At 49.8% G+C, this 18,094-nt stretch overlaps 2 protein-coding genes and 1 pseudogene across 2 annotated transcripts in view; all 3 read left to right on the top strand.

Moving 5' to 3' along the window:
• The first annotated feature begins 3,499 nt into the window (after positions 1–3,499).
• On the top strand, positions 3,500–3,608 carry LOC115948834 (annotated as a pseudogene).
• A 4,481-nt stretch (positions 3,609–8,089) lies between these two features.
• Positions 8,090–10,739, top strand: FASTKD5 (FAST kinase domains 5). Its single transcript, XM_005429446.2, has one exon. The coding sequence runs from the start codon at positions 8,195–8,197 to the stop codon at positions 10,562–10,564; it is 2,370 nt and encodes a 789-aa protein (XP_005429503.1). The 5' UTR covers positions 8,090–8,194; the 3' UTR covers positions 10,565–10,739.
• A 1,983-nt stretch (positions 10,740–12,722) lies between these two features.
• The window catches only part of UBOX5 (U-box domain containing 5), an 8,912-nt gene continuing 3,540 nt past the window's right edge, over positions 12,723–18,094 (top strand). The window contains exons 1-2 of the mRNA XM_014310561.2: positions 12,723–12,837; positions 14,009–15,185. Coding sequence (XP_014166036.1) covers positions 12,784–12,837; positions 14,009–15,185 — 1,231 coding nt within the window. The 5' untranslated portion in view covers positions 12,723–12,783. The remainder of the gene's footprint in view (positions 12,838–14,008; positions 15,186–18,094) is intronic.

Raw genomic sequence — 18,094 nt, 5'->3', positions numbered from 1 at the left:
AAAAAAAATTTAAAAATTATATATATATATATAAATATATATATACTTGGAAAAAAAACCTAAAAATATTTTAAAAAAAGAACTCCATAAAGTCGGGTGTCTCTCCTGTCCACTTGGTCACTTCCAAACACTGTTGTCTTGACTTTGCCTCTGGTTAAGTGTGTTTAAAGACAAAAGGTTGAACAAAAAAAAAAAGAAAAAAAGAAAAAAAGAAAAAAATTAAAATAAAAATAAAAAAGAGGTAACACTCACCATTCTGGGATTTTTGTACAGCAAAGGTGTATCTGTTTCAGAGGTTCCTGTTAAAACTCCACCACAATTCCCAATTCCCTGCTGGCCTGTTGTCTGTTCCCATTGGGTTATCCAGATGTGAAGAGCTCCTGCCTTTGCCATTTTCTACAGTGAATAAATATATAAATATATCTGTACAGAGGTATGTATATATATAAATAGACATGCAGATCTATATGTATACGTATCTCCAGCTCTCCTCTCTCCACCTGACTGTGAAGGATTTTTATTGGGCAAAATAAAATGGAGAAAGGCCCCGTTTTAAAAACAGGACTGTGTGGTTTGTTTGTGTCACAGCTGGGAGAATTGGGGAGAACCAGGGGGATTTTGGGATGGATCCACCAAAGGGAGAAGGAGGGAGAACCAGGGGGATTTTGGGATGGATCCACAGCTGGGAGAATTGGGGAGAAAAAGGGGGATTTTGGGATGGATACAAAGCTTGGAGAATTGGGGAGAACCAGGGGGATTTTGGGATGGATCTACAGCTGGGAGAAGGAGGCAGAACCAGGGGGATTTTGGTGATGAATCCGTAGCTGGGAGAAGGAGGGAGAACCAGGGGGATTTTGGGATGGATCCACAGCTGGGAGAAGGAGGGAGAATCAGAGAGGTTTTCGGTGGATCCACAGGTGGAATAATTGGGCAGAAACAGGGGAATTTTAGGATGGATCCACATCTGGGAGAATTGGAGAGATCCAGGGGAATTTTGGTGATGAATCCGTAGTTGGGAGAAGGAGGGAGAAGCAGGGGGATTTTGGGGATGGATCCACGGGTGGGAGAATTGGAGAACCAGGAGGATTTTGGGATGGATCCAGAGCTGGGAAAACCAGGGGGATTTTGGGGATGGATCCAGAGCTGGGATGGGGAGCTGGGAGGGGAAAGCTTCATCCTGGGTGAACCAGCAGGCTCCAATCCAGCTGCAGTGGTGGGAAGGCAATTCCCCTTCCCCTGCCCAGAAAAGCCACATCCCCTGCTGGAGCCTCTCTGGGGATTCCCTGATTTCCCCAGTGGCTGAAGGAGTGGAATAAACTCAAAAAGCATAAAATTCCTGTTGGATCCCAGATTTTGTGAGTGAGGATTTGGATGCAGCCCCCAGGCCGAGGTCCATCCACCTTCCCTCATAACCAGGGAGGAAACACCAGGTCCAAAACCCCCTACTCAAATCAATCCCACCCAACTCTGTCAGCATCACTAAAAGCAACAGAAAAACGTTGTTTTTCTTTAAAACCCCAGCAATTCCAGCACTTTTCCCCATGGCAGCAGCTTTATCAGAGAGGTCTCCTGCCCTCTGGTGACAGAGGCGAGGCAAGGATTCCATGAGTTTCCTCAGGTTTAGAGCCTGGGGTGCCTTTACCCAGCGTGGTTCTCCTCCAGAGCCCTGGGGCCCCCAAAAATGGCATTTCCTCCTGAAAACGGCATTTCACCCCTTGCCAGGGCACAAAACCTCATCTGAAGGAGGAGGTGGAACAGGAAGCAAACCTGGTAGGGACACAAGTGCTAAGCAAGGCTCAAGGCAACATTTAAATAATTTGCCAGGGCTGAAAGCCTGCAGTGGGCAGGAGAAAGATTTCTGGCAGCAGTGGAGCCGTGATCATTGGAAATACTGAAAATCTGTGAGGACACAGCCCTGGCCAAGGGGCTGTGGGTGGCCCTGCTGGGGCAGGAGCTCAGGGCAGAGCTGCACAGCTCCAGAATCCCCCAGTTCTCTCAGGACAGCAGCAGTGAGGGTGTCAGCTCACACAGAGCCCCCCACACACCCCACACACAGCCCCAGCCCACAGCAGCGTGGGGCTGGTGCCTCCCTGGTGTGAAAAACGCCAATCACTTGTTTTTAAATGTTTAAAAGTTTAATAGTACTAAAATGCTTATAAAAATAGGAATATAATGATAGTAATAAAAATTTGGACAGTTTGAATTAGGACAATAAAAGACAATAGAAACAAAGAGTTGCAGACCGTCCAGGTACCTCTTTCTGGGCAAAATAAGCCCGAAAAAGGACCCATGTTAACAGAGGATTAACCCTTAAAAGCAACAGCCTGTTGCATATTCATACACCTCATACATGATGCATAAATTCCATCAAACACAGGATTCTGTCTGGTCAGTGTCAGCTTCTTCCTCTGAATCCTGACGGCTCTTCAGGGCTGAGCAAGGCAGGAAGAAGTTCATTTCTTCTGATAATGGAGCAAGAAATTCTTTTTCTCTGAAAGATTCTGGTGTCCTGTGGCTACTATCTCAGTGTGAGTCCTTTCTTTAGAGAAATAGTACCTTACATAGCACAGTTTCTATTTTAACATTTTGTTATAACCTAAAACTGTATTTAACACACTACTTAAGAAAATTAATACAGCATAACTTTCTAACATATAATATTCATTTTAATATTTGCAAAAAGCCAATCATAAAAGACACATTTTTCACACTGGGGACACAGAAAGGACATCCCTGGGTGTGCAGGCACCCAGCGAGTTTCTGTGTTCGGTAACCACAGCACCACAGAGCCACTGTTGTATTTGGGTTCCCCGCAGACAAAGGAAGGAATGATGAATCTGACTCCATGTTCTCAGAAGGCTAATTTATTATTTTGTGATACTATATTATATTAAAGAATGCTATACTGAACTATACTAAAAAATACAGAAAGGATACTTACAGAAGGCTAAAAAGATAATAATGAAAACTCCTGACTCTCTCCAGAGTCCCAACACAGCACTTGGCACTGATTGGTCAATAAGTCAAAACAATTTACATAACACCAATTAAATAATCACCTGTGGGTAAACAATCTCCAAACACATTCCACATGAGCAAAACACAGGAGAAGCAAATGAGATAATTATTGCTTTCATTTTTCTCTGAGGCTTCGCAGCTTCCCAGGAGAAAAATCCTGGGCAAAGGGATTTTTCCAGAAAATGTGAATGCCACAAGCCACGGAATGCTCTGGGTGGGAAGGGCCCTCAAAGAGCATTGATCCACCCCCTGCCATGGCAGGGACACCTTCCACCGTCCCAGGCTGCTCCAAGCCCCATCCAGCCTCACCTTGGGCACTGCCAGGGATCCCGGGGCAGCCAGAGGTTCTCTGGGCACCCTGTGGCAGGGCAGCCCCTTCCCTTCTCCCCGAGCCGCCCCCTCAGCCGGCGGGGCCGCCCGCGTCCTGCTTTGGGCTGCGCGGCCCCATATACCTATAGGTGTATATTTATACAGGTGTATTGCTTATGGCCGTACCACCCTGAGAACGCCCGATCTCGGAAGCTAAGCAGGGTCGGGCCTGGGCAGTACTTGGATGGGAGACCCCCTGGGAATACCGGGGGGTGTAAGCGTTTGTTCTAAAGGAACGTTTGAGGAACTGGGGCTGTTCAGCCTGGAGAAGAGGAGGCTCAGAGGTGACCTGATTGCTCTCTACACCTTCCTGAAGGGAGGTTGTGGACAGGTGAGGTCTGTGTCTGACAGAACCAGAGGACACAGCCTCAAACTATGACAGGGAAGATATAGGTTGGATATTAGGAAGAATTTTTTCACTGAAAGAATAATACTGGAATGCTCTTCCCAGGGAGGTGGTAGAATCACCATCTCTGGGTGTGTTTAAAAAAAGACTGGCCATGGCACTTGGTGCTATGGTCTGGTTGAGGTGTGAGGGCATAGGCTGGACTGGATGATCTTAGAGGTCTCTTCCAACCTCATCATTCTGTGACATGTGTATATGTGTGTGTGTTTGTGTGTAATGTGTGTGTTTATGTTTGTGTAGTTGCAGCCATAGGGGTGAATAATGGGGCTGGGGCTTCCAGCCCTGCCCCGGGAGAAGGGAATTGCACGGAATTGCTCCAGGGCTGGAGCCCCTCTGCTCTGGAGCCAGGCTGGGAGAGCTGGGGGTGCTCACCTGGAAAAGGCTCCAGGGAGAGCTCAGAGCCCCTTGCAGGGCCTAAAGGGGCTCCAGGAGAGCTGGAGAGGGACTGGGGACAAGGGATGGAGGGACAGGACACAGGGAGTGGCTTCAGATTGAAAAAGGGGAGATTTGATTAGGATATTGGGAATTAGGAATTGTTCCCTGTGAGGGTGGGCAGGCCCTGGCACAGGGTGCCCAGAGCAGCTGTGGCTGCCCCTGGATCCCTGGCAGTGCCCAAGGCCAGGCTGGATGGGACAATGGGAGGTGTTCCTGCCCATGGCAGGGGGTGGAATGAGATGATCTTTAAATCCTTTAAATGATCCCTTTAAATCCCTTCCCACCCAAACCCTTCTGTAATCTCAGAAGAGAAGGAAAAAGCACAAACAACCCAAAAAGTGACAATTTTGTGCCCTGACACCACAACCTGTGGGAAAATAAAATCCCTTTTGTGTTGTTCCCCTCTCCAGCCCAGCCCAGGGGTTCACTCAGGCTCTTGGCCAAAAGGAGCTGTTTTATCCCCAATATTTATCCCCTGTTCACTCCTCACACATCCCAAGGAGCTTCCCTCTGGAAGCACAGGGTCAGGGGCTTCCAAAAACTCCTCAGAGTGTTCCAGAAGCCCTGACAGCATTTTTGGGATGCACCAACCTCCCCTTGCACAGGGCTGAGCCCCTGGGCTGGGTGGCATTCCCGTGGGAATGTTCTTTTCCAGCTGTGACACCTAAACAGAGGTGTTCCCATGCCTGAGCAGCTCCTCCAGGGGCATTCCCAGCTTGCTGGGCCCAGCTCCAAAATTCCTTGGGGCTGCTGGATGTGAAAATTGTGCAGAGACCTGCCCAGAGCTGGGGAGGAGTTGGGATGTGAGGTGGGAGGAGGAAGGGAAAGGAAGGAATGCACATTCCTAAATACAGCCAAATTGTAAACCTAATCACCCATATAAAAAACACTTTCCACTAAAACCCTAAACAACAACAAACCTTTACCCAAATCAGACAAAAAATCACTCATACAATAAACCAATCAAAACAAAACCAAATCTAAAAAACCTACTCTACAACCAAAAACCACAGTTTATCCTAAAACCTTTAACAAAAAATACCTGGGGAGACTTAAAGCCAAGCACTAAAATTTTAAAGTCAAATCTACAAAAAATCCAAAACCAACTATCCCACAAAAAATAAAAATTAATAACTTATAAAAAAATTAACAACCTATTAAAAAAAAGGAAAGGAAAGGGGCGGAAAGGAAAGGAAAGGAAAGGAAAGGGGCGGAAAGGAAAGGAAAGGAAAGGAAAGGGGCGGAAAGGAAAGGAAAGGAAAGGAAAGGAAAGGAAAGGAAAGGAAAGGAAAGGAAAGGAAAGGAAAGGAAAGGAAAGGAAAGGAAAGGAAAGGAAAGGAAAGGAAAGGAAAGGAAAGGAAAGGAAAGGAAAGGAAAGGAAAGGAAAGGAAAGGAAAAAGGAAAAATTGCTCAAGGTGAAAAGAGGTAAATCCATGGAAGGTATGGGTATGAGCTGGAGGAGAAATGAGCTGGAAACTGGGAAGATCAAAAAGATTTGCCCAGGGGTGGGAGAAATAATGGAAAAATCACATGGAGCAGCCCTGTTGCCTTTGAAGGTGCTTGGAACTGTCTTGTCCCATCCCAGCCTTGCTCAGCTGTGTGTGGTCTTCTCTTTTTGGCTGGATTTGGAGCAAAGGAGGAGAGAAGCAGCCTCTGCACTGCCTGGATTCCCAAGTGTGTCACAGCTCCACAGTCAGTGCCTGGAGGATATTCTCAGCAGCACATTCAGAGCCTTCCCCAGGCCTTTGATTGATTCCCTGGCTTTGAACTGGGGCTGTTGCTGCTGGGAGGGGCTCTGGGAGCAGCAGGGCTGGATTTCCTGGGGAAAATCACCTTTCACAGCAGGGAGGAGCTGGTTTATATCAATAACCTGGGTCTTGTTAGCAGAGAAATGGATAAAGACACTCAAAAGTCGAGTCAGACAAGGAAATCTCTGGGAAAAGCTTGCCTGGATCAACCTCCTCTTGTTCAAGATGATTTTTGGAGCTTGATCCAGTCTCTCTAATGGTCCAAGCTGTGTGAGGTGCTGGAGGAGGAGATGTTGGAGGGATTTCTCCTTCCCCCAGGCAGGTGCATTCTGAGCTTTGTCCCCTGTCTCCAGCATCTGTCACCTGAGGCCACTTCAGGCTGGACACCACCGCCAGGAGAGCCAGGAATGATCATTTTATCAGACATTCCTTGAGCTGAGCAGGAGAACTTTGAAATCCAGCTCTTGGTTTGTGTTTTCCTGTCCAGCTTCTGAGGAGGCTTTTCCATTCCCTGCCCCTCAGACAGGCAGGAAGGGGCAGAGCCTCTCCTGCCTGGCAGGATTTGACTCCTCATGCTGGGATGGGACAGTCACAGCCTTGGAGCAGCCTGGGGGCTGTGGGACAGAGCCTGATCTGCTCCTGGGGCTGCCTCAGGGTGTTTGGAGACACAGATCAGGTGCCCAGTGGGTTGTTGAGCAGCTCACAACATTTACAGATCATCCTAAAACCACATTGGCCTCTTTTGTGCCCTCATCCTTGCATGGCTCTCCCCACAAATCCACATTTCATTGCCCAGCTCCATGTGGGACTGAGGGGTTTTTATCCATCACCTGTGTGATGGATATTTGGCTGGGGTAAGGATTTGAGGGAAAAATCTGACACCTGGTGCTTTATTTTATTTTTTTTATATCAGCATTTCAAGGGTGGTAAACAGGGCTCAGTGCAGGCTGGCAGCACCCAGCTGGACTCCCACGGATTTCTCATCCTCACCCTCCGAGCTGTCGCTGTTTCAGGCAGGAGTTGGGAAGGCACCAGCCATTTTTAAACATCCTGTACCCTAAAACTCTGGGAAATGCTCTCAATTCTGAAGCTTAAAGCTCTGCTCCTGGCATGTAGCATCACGTAATGATTTGTGTTACTTCTCCCCTGCTCTTCCCCCACATTTCTTCATTTCTCCAACCTCCATCTGCAGGTTCTGGGCCAGTTTTCACTCTCTGCTCTGGTTCTGAGGAGATTTTGCTCCACATCCTGCCTCCAGGTGCAAAGGGCTGTGTGGCACCCTGGATATTTGGACAACTTCTGAGGTGGTGATCAGTGATTCAGAGCACCATGACCAAAGCAGCAGAATGCTCTGTCTGAACACACAAAGCCTCTTGAAGCTGCAGCTCTTCTCCAAAAACACATTTTCATTGTTCAGAATGAAAGAAAAGCAGCTTGGCTCTCTTAAAAATGAAAAAAAAAAAGTTTTTTTCTTAACTCTCCTAGTCTGTGCCAGGTTTCTTGTGTCTGCTGAGTAGCAGATCATGCCTGGCTGCCTTCTACTCCAAGCCCAGCTCTCCTGGGTGCTCATCCTGAGCTGCCTTTGCATGAGGTGACATTCCATGGTGGCTTTGCAGGGACCCAGCTGCCCTGACCAGTGCCACCTCCCTTTGGGTAGCTGAAGGATTGATTAAAAGGTGCTGCCTGTGAGGTGGAGTGTAGGAATGTGCCCTTTGTTGATGGAGTGACAAAACTATCTTTTGTCTCCTTAAAAAGGAAAGAAGCTTAGAAGTTTCTCTCTTCGATTAGGTGAAAAAGGCATCTCATAGGACCTGGGGGACTTCATCTCAGACTTAAGGATGGCTAATTGGACAGGAGCCAAAAAGTCCCACCTGGGCAATTTATTAGAAAAAGAAGAGAACAAAATTAAATAATCACTTTTGTGAGGTGTTTTACCAGGGGCAGGAGGGCCTCTTGCACCTGGATCGGTTTTTCTCTGTAAAGAGTTTGTTATTTTGCCTTTTATTAAAACCTTTTTGTTTCCAACAATGCCACAGAAGCCATCCTGCTGATTTTATGCCTTCTGAGGTAGCTGAGCTATCTTGGGTGTGAAATAGATCTCCAAGAGCTTATGAGAGCTGGCTTAAGGAGACTCCTATTTCAGTGGAGGCCACTGACTCTCCATCTGCCCTTTTTTCAGTACCTGGAAGCAGTTCTGAGCCCCACTAAGTTGAGACCCATGGCTACGGTGCTAATGTGCCGAAGATTGCCCAGGCTGAGCAGGGTGACGGCGATTTCCACCGCAGCCAAGCGTGGGAGCAGCAAAAGCAAGAAGGAAAAGAGAGCTAAACCAGGAGCAGCCAAGACTGGGACTCAATCAGGGGCTACAATCCAGCTGCTGAAGCCCCAGGACTACAGAGTGCTGTACAATCCAGCTGCCTATGCCAAAGGCAGGGCTGGCTCCCAGCAGCACGGGGATAGGGACAGCAGCCAGGCACTGGGTGACACGTTCACCAGCCCTGGCACTGCACAGGCTCCACTGACATTCCCCACTGCCTCTTCCCAAGCTTTGTCACCTGGCAGGAATACCCTGCCCAAGCCCAAGTCCACGCTCCTGGAGCAGACCAGGCTGTACAAGGAGGAAGCAGAGAAGGAGAAGCGGGAAGTGCACGACTCCAAGGAGGACCCGCGCACGTTCCAGAAGGGCAGGCCTGAGTACAGAGCTCTCACCTGTGACAGTGCTGAGCCAGCACAGCCCCTCCCTGCAGAGGAAGGGGACTGGATTTTACAGAGTGTGGCTGGCTGTGAGGGCAGCCCTGGGGTTCTCAGGGATTATTTCCTCAAACTGAGCCGTTTGCCGGCGGAGCGCCGCGCGGCGCTGGGGTCCGATGCCAGGTTCAGTGCCCTGTGTCACCGAGCTGTCACGGCCATCAGGCTGTTCAGCACCCCAGATCTCATCCACGTTTTAAAGGCTTGTGTCCCCTTGGCCATGCCAGCCTCCCACCCCCTGCTCAACGCGTGCGAGGCCGAGTTCTGCCGCCGGGCGTGGGACATGGGCCTGGAGCAGCTGCTGCTGGTGGCGGATTGCTGGCGCTGCCTGGACCGCAGCGTGCCCTCCTACCTGGGCATTCTGTTCAGCTATGCCAACCTGCACTGGAAGGACGTCACCCTGCCCCAGTTTGTGCAGCTCCTTTACATCATTGGCGAAGGCCGGAGGTCGCCCGCGGACTTGGCGCAGAAGGTGGAGAGCACCATCCTGAAGCACTTGGACGCCTTCACCTTGGAGGAGCTGGGTGCCATCTGCTTGGGGCTCTTCAAATCCCTCAGTGGGATTTCTGAGCACGTCATGAGGAGGATTGCAGACAGGGTGGCCCTGCAGATGGAGGACATGAGCACCTACGCCTTGGTGAACGTGCTCAAGATGCTGCGCTACACCCGCATGGACCACCTGCCCCTAATGAGGGAGCTGGGCAGGGTGATTCCTGCTCGGATCCCTGCCACAAACATCCAGGGCATCATGCACATCACTCTCACCTACTCATCCCTGCACTTCTTTGATGAGGATGTCTTGGCTGCTGTTGCCGCCTCGTTGCCTTCCAAGGTGTCCTACTGCCGGAGCAAGGATGCTGCCAAATTCCTGTGGTCGTTTGGGTGCCTGGACTATGAACCTCCCAACGAGGAGGAGTTTTACTCCAGCCTGATAAAGCAATTGCATGCAAAATTCCATGAGTTTAGCAAGTTTCCAGAGCATCTCCTCACTGCTCTGCTTGGCCTGGCTTTTGTCAAACGCTTCCCAGAGGAGCTGATAGACTTTGCTTTGAGGGAGGAGTTTGTCCAGAAAACCAGAGGTAGCAAATATGAGCTCCACAAGGACCTGTTCACCCTTGGTAAGAGCGTTGAAATCGAGTGCCCCACCTACCAAGGCAGCCACCTCACACCTGAGCTTTGTCAGGAGCTCACTGAGATGGTCTCAAGCTTTGCTGAGAGGGAAATCTACGTCAGGCCTGAAATCGTGGAAGCCACATCCCTCCTGGAGAGCATGTTGGGAGGCCCTGAGTATGTGAAGAACCACATGATCCTGCCCCACACCAGGTCCAGCGACCTGGAGGTGCGTTTGTCTGCGGATGGACGTCCCATCCCTTTCAACTTCAAGGACCCTGTGGCAGCCAAGAAGCTGAGAGACATGGGCGTTAATCTGACAGATGATTTGATGTCTCAGCTCATACAGGGGAGAGCTCATAACCAGAGTCCCACAGAGGTGGGGAATGGAGTCAGGATTCCCAGCCAGGAGAGAGGGGACACAACGTGTGTGGGTGGAGCTCTTTCTGCAGGTGCCACATCCCAGGCTGAGCCTAAAGCAGGGCTCTGGCAGTCTGGGGAAGTGAGGCTGGCACTGCAGGTGTCCAACAGGAACCACTTCTGCTACGGCTCCAGGCGGCTGCTGGGGCTGCACTGCCTGAAGCGGCGGCAGCTGCGGCTGCTGGGCTACGCCGTGGTGGAGCTTCCCTTCTGGGAGTGGTTCCCTCTGCTCAAGCGCACGCGCTCCGAGAAGCTCAGCTACCTCCACTACAAAGTCTTCTGCCCAGCACTCGTCACCAGGGCTGCCTAGTGGGGAAAAGAGCCTCCCCTGTGCATCTCCATGGCTGAGTACTGGATAAAATGGTCTCTGAGTGTTGGCTCAGTTGTGCTCTGTGTGGCCATTTCTGCTCTGTATTTCCCGTGCTGTCCTTTTGTACCTGGATCCTCAGATGCTTCCACCACAAATAAAAGCTCCTAATGATTCATTTTTCTCTGTGGTTGCTTCTTTCTCCGCCCTAAACGAGAGTGGTTGGATTTGGTGCCTCTGTGAGAGCAGGAACTGAGGGTATTTAGTCATGAGGCTGAGCTGGGTGCCAGCAACACACACAGAGTTATTTCCTTGTGTTTCCATCCCCGTGGGGCTGGGGCTGAGGGCACAGCCTGGGTTTCTCCTTTAGGATGGAATGTGGATATTGAGTGGGACTGAGGCTTGAGGTGCTCTGACCTCAGGACATTCATTTCATGCTCCAAAGACTTTATTTGCTGTCCACAATGCAGCAGCTCCATAGTCCCACACAGGACACCAGGAAGAGTTGTGGTGACAAATTCCAGACAGTGTGGTTTAAAATTCCTTGTTCAAAACCACTGAGGATTTTTTTCAGGTCTGTGTTTCAGTGCTTCAGCCCAAAGATCTTTGTTCACCTTAGGGAAGGCACACACTGAAGAGAGTGAAAAAAAACCCCAGCCATGGGTAAAAGCAACTCAGTGACTCGACTTTTGCCATGAGATTTGTAGCAGAGTCTTTCAGCAGAAGGGAGTGCAGTGAAAAAAATAGAAGAAAATATGAAGAAAAGAATCCATTTTCTTACTGAGGTATTGAGACTGGAAAAATTAACTTAAGTCTCTCAGGGTCACAAGCAGGAGAAAATCCTATAAATTACCCCTACAGAGCTCCTCATGTTGCAGGAGAAGTCTTCAGCCCAGGAAAGAGAGCAGAGATAGAACAGGGGGAGAATCCTGAGTTTTCCCAAAGAAGGGAGCAAGGAGCGTTGGTTTGCCACTTGTCATAACACCAGTGCTGAGGGCCAAGTGAATTTTCCAAATTTGGTTCAAAATGAGGCAAAAAGAGCAGTTTTGAGGCACAGCCTGTAGTTGAACTCAGTCTCCTACAAGATGTGAGTGCCAAAAGTCAGACCAGGTTAAACAGTTCCCTGCTGGCAGCCCAGTTCTGGAAACCTCTCAGACTCAGAAAACCAGGAAGGTAATGTTGGAGGAGAGTTGGTGTGTGCTTGTCCTGCTCCTTGAGGGGCAGGAATTGCTCCTGATGGCTGCCAGACCAAATTTTGGCATAGAAGTCCCTGTTCCTCTCGTAAGGTTCCCACCTGCTTCATTTTCAAGGCATTGTAACCAAGCCCTGCTCTCTGCAGGTGTGAATTCCATGTTGGGTTGGGGTTTTATCTGTGGGATTTGTGCTTTGAATTCCACCTTTCTCCTTGCAGATGCAGCACAGGGAGCTCATTAACTCTGCCTTTTTCCACGTGCCCCCAGAAGGCCAATTCCATTTGGGCTGAACCAAGAGATCAGTGGAAAATCATTAAAGAGCTGCTTGTTCTTGAAGGAGGCAGCGAGTCCCTGATTTGCAAGGTTGCCCAGGGCAATGACATTTTAAAGCTGGGGTTAACATGAGGTTAAAGCTCTCACCTCACAGATAATTTCATTCTTAAAAGAGATCTGAGACAGCCAATTCCAGTCACTTTTTTTTTCAATGGGAAAGAAGGTGTGTTCAGTTGAGTTTCTTTAATGAATGCTGGCAGAAGGATTTGGTGTTGACATTTCCCTCAGAGCTATTCGGTGCCCTCTGCTCCCTTGGAGTTATTTAACACTAATTATTAATATTTGTGGTTAATCTTGACTCACTGTGACAGCCTCCTGTGCTGTGCTGGAGCTTTTCTACACCTACAGAACTCCTGCATCTTTGATAAACCTTCAGGTCTAACTGCTGGTCTGTTCATAGGTGGTTTTAGTTAAAATAGCCATTTGCTTCTTGCTTTTTCTCCACATGTTCACTAATTAATATTAATGTGACTTTTTTTCCCTCAATCTCATCTCTCCACCACATTCATTTGGTTTTTATTGGCTTCACCTCCTGGACTCAGATCTGAGCTGCATTTTAGGAAATCCCAAGCCGGTAACTCACCCAAAACACAAGATCCTTTCACTGCTCATGGATATTCACTCCCTTTATTTTAATTTTTTTTTTTTCCAAGCTGACTCTGATGCTCAGCAAGTGACCTCTCTCCAGCTGCCAAGATGGTAATAAACGTCTGTCTCCCACAATTCAAGCCAAGAATTCACTGCAACAAGGTAAAACAGCGAGGAGGGGGTTTTGGGGAGTGGGAGGGATGCAGGGATTATATGGAATTATCCTGAGGGGGAGCTGGTTCACTGCTCCTCTGGGATAATCAGCATCACTGCTCTGATGTGGCACACACTAAATACTGGAGGGAAAAGCCCCAATTTTGCAGGATCTCATAACCAGACAGCATGATGTGCTTCCAGGTGTAAATTCTTTGACTTGAGATCCCTTTTTCCCTGCAGCATTCCCTCTGCCCATTGGAACTCACAGCTCTTGATAATGTGAAATTATCAATTAATGTGAAGTTGTGAAATGATAACTCGGTGAAGTTACTTTCCAAGTAGTCCTGGTTTCACTCAGCACATCAGAATCTCTTTAAGAAACTCAGTTTTCATTCAAATCTGGTTTTTAGTTGTAAGTTTCCACACCAACTCACCACAAAATCCAGGACAGCCTTGGCTTTGTTCTGTGCTGCTGGAATTTCTTGTGGAGAGACCCAGCCATGCCACAGAGTTTGGGTGTGATTGTCGTGATCAAGACCATATTAAACAGGTGGATTAAATAGATTTTCCTAGTTTTTATTTGTCCATTCAGCAAGTGCTGCAAATTTCTCAGTGCCTGGGGCTTCCAGGAAAGGGAATGGATTGAACCAGGCTGCCCAGGAGCAGAGCAGAGGGTGGGATTGGATATTCCAAACCAGACCCAGCCTGGATTGATGGATCTCCCTCAGGGATAGGTGGGGTGACTCCCAGAGGCTGATTAACACCCAGAGTTCCTCTGGGGCCCTGTAACTGTCATTCCAAGTGCATTTCCACGTGGATAAGTAGGCACAAAGAAAATCAGGAGATTCCCACCTGAAAAGGGAGACTGGAAGAGGAGACACACTCATCCTCTGCTCCCAGCCACCCTCTCCTCCTTGACTTATCTCACCAAAACCACGAATTATCCCTAATTTTCCACTCTTCCAGCAGTTAGGTCTGCCCATGGACACAGAGGTGATGGAGGAGGGTGGGGGTGGAAGGAGTGGTGGGTCTGCTCTGCCTGACAGCGGGGTCTGAGCTGCACACAAACCTCAGCCTTGGCTCCTGTTCGATGTCATCCTGAGAATCTCTGGAAGTGAAATTGCCTTCCTTGTGTTTCCTTGCTCCACCCTGACCCCAGTTTTGGTCTGGCACGCAGATCTCTGCTGACGGCTACGAGGTGGAGAACCTGATCTCCGAGGACCTGGCCAGGAGGAACCGCGGCTTCCGCAGCGAGTACTTCATCAAACCCCCGGTGCACGTCACCATCTCCTTCCCCTTCAACGTGGAGATCTGCAGGATCAACATTGACGTCTCCTCTGGGGGCTACCAGACCTTCTCTGGCCTGGAAGTTTACACCTCTACCTCATGCAACAAAACCTCTTGGCAGAGCCCTGAGGGGCAGTGCTCAGGTCTGGCCGGGCAGCCTGTGTCGGACAAGGACACCTTCACCCTGGTGGGCAAAGCTGTCTTAAAAAATCAGAGCAAAGTGACTTTTGGCCACAGAGGCTTCAAGCCAAGGCCTCCCTTCCATCAGATGGAAAATGTTTTCTCCTACCCCGGCTCGGTGTCCCAAGATCTCTGGAACAAAGGGCCGGCCTCGCTCAGCAACGTGTCCCACCTCAAAATCTGCATCACCCACGTGGCCGGGGGGGGGCTGCCCAGCATCAAGAGGCTGGAGGTGTGGGGACAACCTGCCAAGTCCTGCCCACAGGAGGTCATCGAGGGGGTCTTCCAGGTGGCCTCCCAGTTCCTGGCCCAGGACGTCGGCAGCCTCAAGCCGGAGCTCTGGACGCCGATGGAGAGCGACTGCGTCCCCTTCAGTGCCAACGAGCAGCAGACCCTGCACAAGCTGGTGGACATGGTCCAAGACATCCCTGAAGAATTCCTGGACCCCATCACACTGGAGATCATGACTTTACCCATGCTCCTGCCCTCTGGGAAAGTGATTGACCAGAGCACCCTGGAGAAGTGCAACCGGAGCGAGGCGTCCTGGGGCCGCGTCCCCAGCGATCCTTTCACGGGCGTGGCCTTCAGCCAGCACTCCCAGCCCCTACCTCACCCCACCCTCAAGGCCAGGATAGACCACTTCCTGCTGCAGCACAGCATCCCTGGCACCAACCTGCTGGGGAGGGCTCACTCCTCGGAGGGCCTGGTGCCCTCCTCCATCACCATGTCTTCTCTGAAAAGGAAAATGGACTGCATGGATCAGGGCTCCCTGCAGCCGCCCTATTTTTCTGCTACAAACTTACTTGTCACTTCTACCTCAGAGAACAGTGCTAAAAAAATGAAAACTGACAGTGATTCCCACTTGATCCAGATGGACTGTTCCACAGGTATCGTGGCTCCCCAGGTCACCTCTGTTCCCTGAGTGTTGGGACAGCTCCAGGTTGGGGTTTCAAACCGGGACAAATCCAGTGCCAAGTTCCCATCACACCTCTAGAAAGCTTCCAAGCTGGTGGAGCTGGGTCATTTCATCCACCTCCCATGTTCTTGTTCAGTGTTTCACAGTTCAGGTCACCCCGTTCCCCTTTTAGTTTGGATTCCCTTTCTCTTCCTTCCATGTGGAGACAATATTTTCCTCACCATCCTGAAGTTTCTTTATCCAGGGGGATTTATTGTGTCCTGCAAAAACAGGAAAAGAAATGTCTGGTGCTGCAGTGGTGATAGCACAGGGAGTCCTGGCTCTTCATGAGGAGGGAGGTGGGAAGGAGAGCAGGGATGGGACACAGAACCAACCACAGCAAAGGAATTGCAGAGAACAGGGACAGCTCAGCCTGGGAGAGACTCGCACAGAATTTGTGGGTGGTTAAAGCAGAAAACCTGGGCTGGACTAAATGAGACAAGAAATGTGACTTGTGGCTGCAGGGGAAGGGAAAGGTGCTGCTTTCCCTTCATCCATCCTTCTGTCAGTGATGCTGGGAATGCAAAATGTCCTGTAAATCTGGAGACAAGGAGGCTCAGGTGGGACCTTGTTGTTGTCAAAAACTCCCTGGGGCCAGGTGGGGGTCGGGCTCTGCTCCCAGGGATCAGGGACAGGAGGGAGCAGGGGTTGCACCAGGGGAGGGTTGGGTTGGATATTGGGAACAATTCTTTCACAGAAAGGGTTGTCCAGCCCTGGCACAGCTGCCCAGGGCAGGGGTGGAGTTCCCACCCCTAGAGGGATTTAAAAGCCATGAGGATGTGGCAGATGGGGACAAAGGGTGTAAATCCAGGTGTGGGTATTTCATGGTTGGCTCTCTGGGCAGGTAAGCTCAGTCTCCTGCTCTGCTCTAACCCAGTGTGGTCTGTGACATGTCAAAAGGTGACCCAGAGCTGCTGAGACCTGTCCCTGCCTTCACCCTTCTCTCATTCTGCCCAAAAACATTTTGAGGACAAAGCTGAGGAGGCTGTTTGGTTTTAAATAAATTCTTCAGTTGAAAATAATTGATGTCGGGTGGTACCAGAAAGAGTAGGGAGAGGTCAGACTGCACCTTTCTGCTCTGATCCCTCAGCCTAGAGCTCATTCCCTGTTTTAGGAGGAATCTTTGGTTATTTTGGCTGTGGAAATGTGGGACAGCTCCCACCAGGATGTGCCCCAGCCCCACAGGAGCAGGAGCTGCCCTGTGGGTCCTGGAGCTCCCGGGGCAGCCGTGTCCATACATAAATAAAAGCAGAGTGCTCAGCCCATGGAGCTCATGCTTCACTGGCTCATCAGCCTTGATTGGTGGAGGAAATGTGCAGCACCAATTGTGAGCTCTTCCTCTGGGAGCTGGATTTAACAGAATTAGTGATGCAGACAACATTCTCTTAATGCTTCATCTTAATTAACGCCGTCGGTGCTGCACAGGGCAGCCCTGCAGGGAGGGTCCAGCCCCGGCCCTGTGGCTCACAACTGGGACAGAGGGGGAAAAACAAGTCCTACAGATTTTATTAATGGTTTAAATGTTCTCTGTGAGCTGCATGGAGCAAGGCTGGGAGCTCTGGGGTGGATCCTCAGGAGCCAGCTGAGGGATTTCAGGGGAAAACAACCTCCTGGGTTATTTGGAGCTTGGCCGTTTTTCAGTCCTGCAACTTCTACAGCTCCATGGGAGGAGGGTGCAGCCAGGTGGGGGTCAGGCCCTGTTCCCAGGGAACAAGAGGAAATGGCCTCAGGGTGTGCCAGGAGAGGTTTAGGGTGGTAATAGGGAAAATTCCTTCATGGAAAGGGTTCTCCAGCCCTGGCACAGGCTGCCCATCCTGAAGGTATTTAAAAGCCATGTGGCTATGGCACTTGGGGACATGATTTAGTGGTGGTCTTGGCAGTGCTGGACTCCATGATCTTGGAAGACTTTTCCAACCTAAATGATTCTGGTCCTTTATAAGTTGGCACTGGGACACCACATGAATGGTGGTGATCCATAGGGCATTTCCACCTCCAGGACCCAGAGGAGATGAGGCACTCCACCCCAAATCCCAGCCCCTTGGTGGGGAAAAGATACCTTTCAACAAAACAAGTGGCAGGGCTCCTAAAATCCTTCAAGGTTCAGAGCCAAGGCAGTGTTTGCATCACAGATTCTTTTTCCCAGCATCTGCTTCTCCATCTTTTTCTTGTCTTTGCAGACCTGATGTTTCCCTTTGCAGACCTGGTTCTTGTGTTTCCCTTTGCAGATTTGGTCTCTGTTTCCCTTTGCACACCTGGTTTATCTATTTCCCTTTGCACACCTGGTTTCTCTCTATTTCCCTTTGCACACCTGGTTTCTCTATTTCCCTTTGCAGACCTGCTCTCTGTGTTCCCTTTGCAGACCTAGTGTTTGTGTTTCCCTTTGCACATCTGGTTTCCATTTCCCTTTGCAGACCTTGTCCCTCTGTTTCCCTTTGCAGACCTGGTCCCTGTTTCCCTTTGCAGATTTGGTTTCTCTGTTTCCCTTTGCACACCTGGTCTCCATTTCCCTTTTCAGACCTGGTGTTTGAGTTTCCCTTTACAGATTTGGTCCCTGTTTCCCTTTGAAGACCTGGTGTCTCTGTTTCCCTTTGCAGATTTTGTCTCTATTTCCTTTTGCACACCTGGTTTGTCTCTGTTCACTTTGCACACCTGGTTTCTCTGTTTCCCTTTCCAGACCTCATTTCTCTATTTCCCTTTGCACACCTGGTTTCTCTGTGTTCCCTTTGCACACCTGGTTTCCCTATTTCCCTTTGCACACCTGGTTTCCCTATTTCCCTTTGCACACCTGGTTTCTCTGTGCTCCCTTTGCACACCTGGTTTCTCTATTTCCCTTTGCACACC

This window comes from Geospiza fortis, unplaced genomic scaffold, assembly GCF_000277835.1.
Source record: "Geospiza fortis unplaced genomic scaffold, GeoFor_1.0 scaffold62, whole genome shotgun sequence".
NCBI lineage: Eukaryota > Metazoa > Chordata > Aves > Passeriformes > Thraupidae > Geospiza > Geospiza fortis.
The sequence above is the reverse complement of the archived record's forward strand: the minus strand, read 5'-3'. Positions and strand labels throughout refer to the sequence as shown.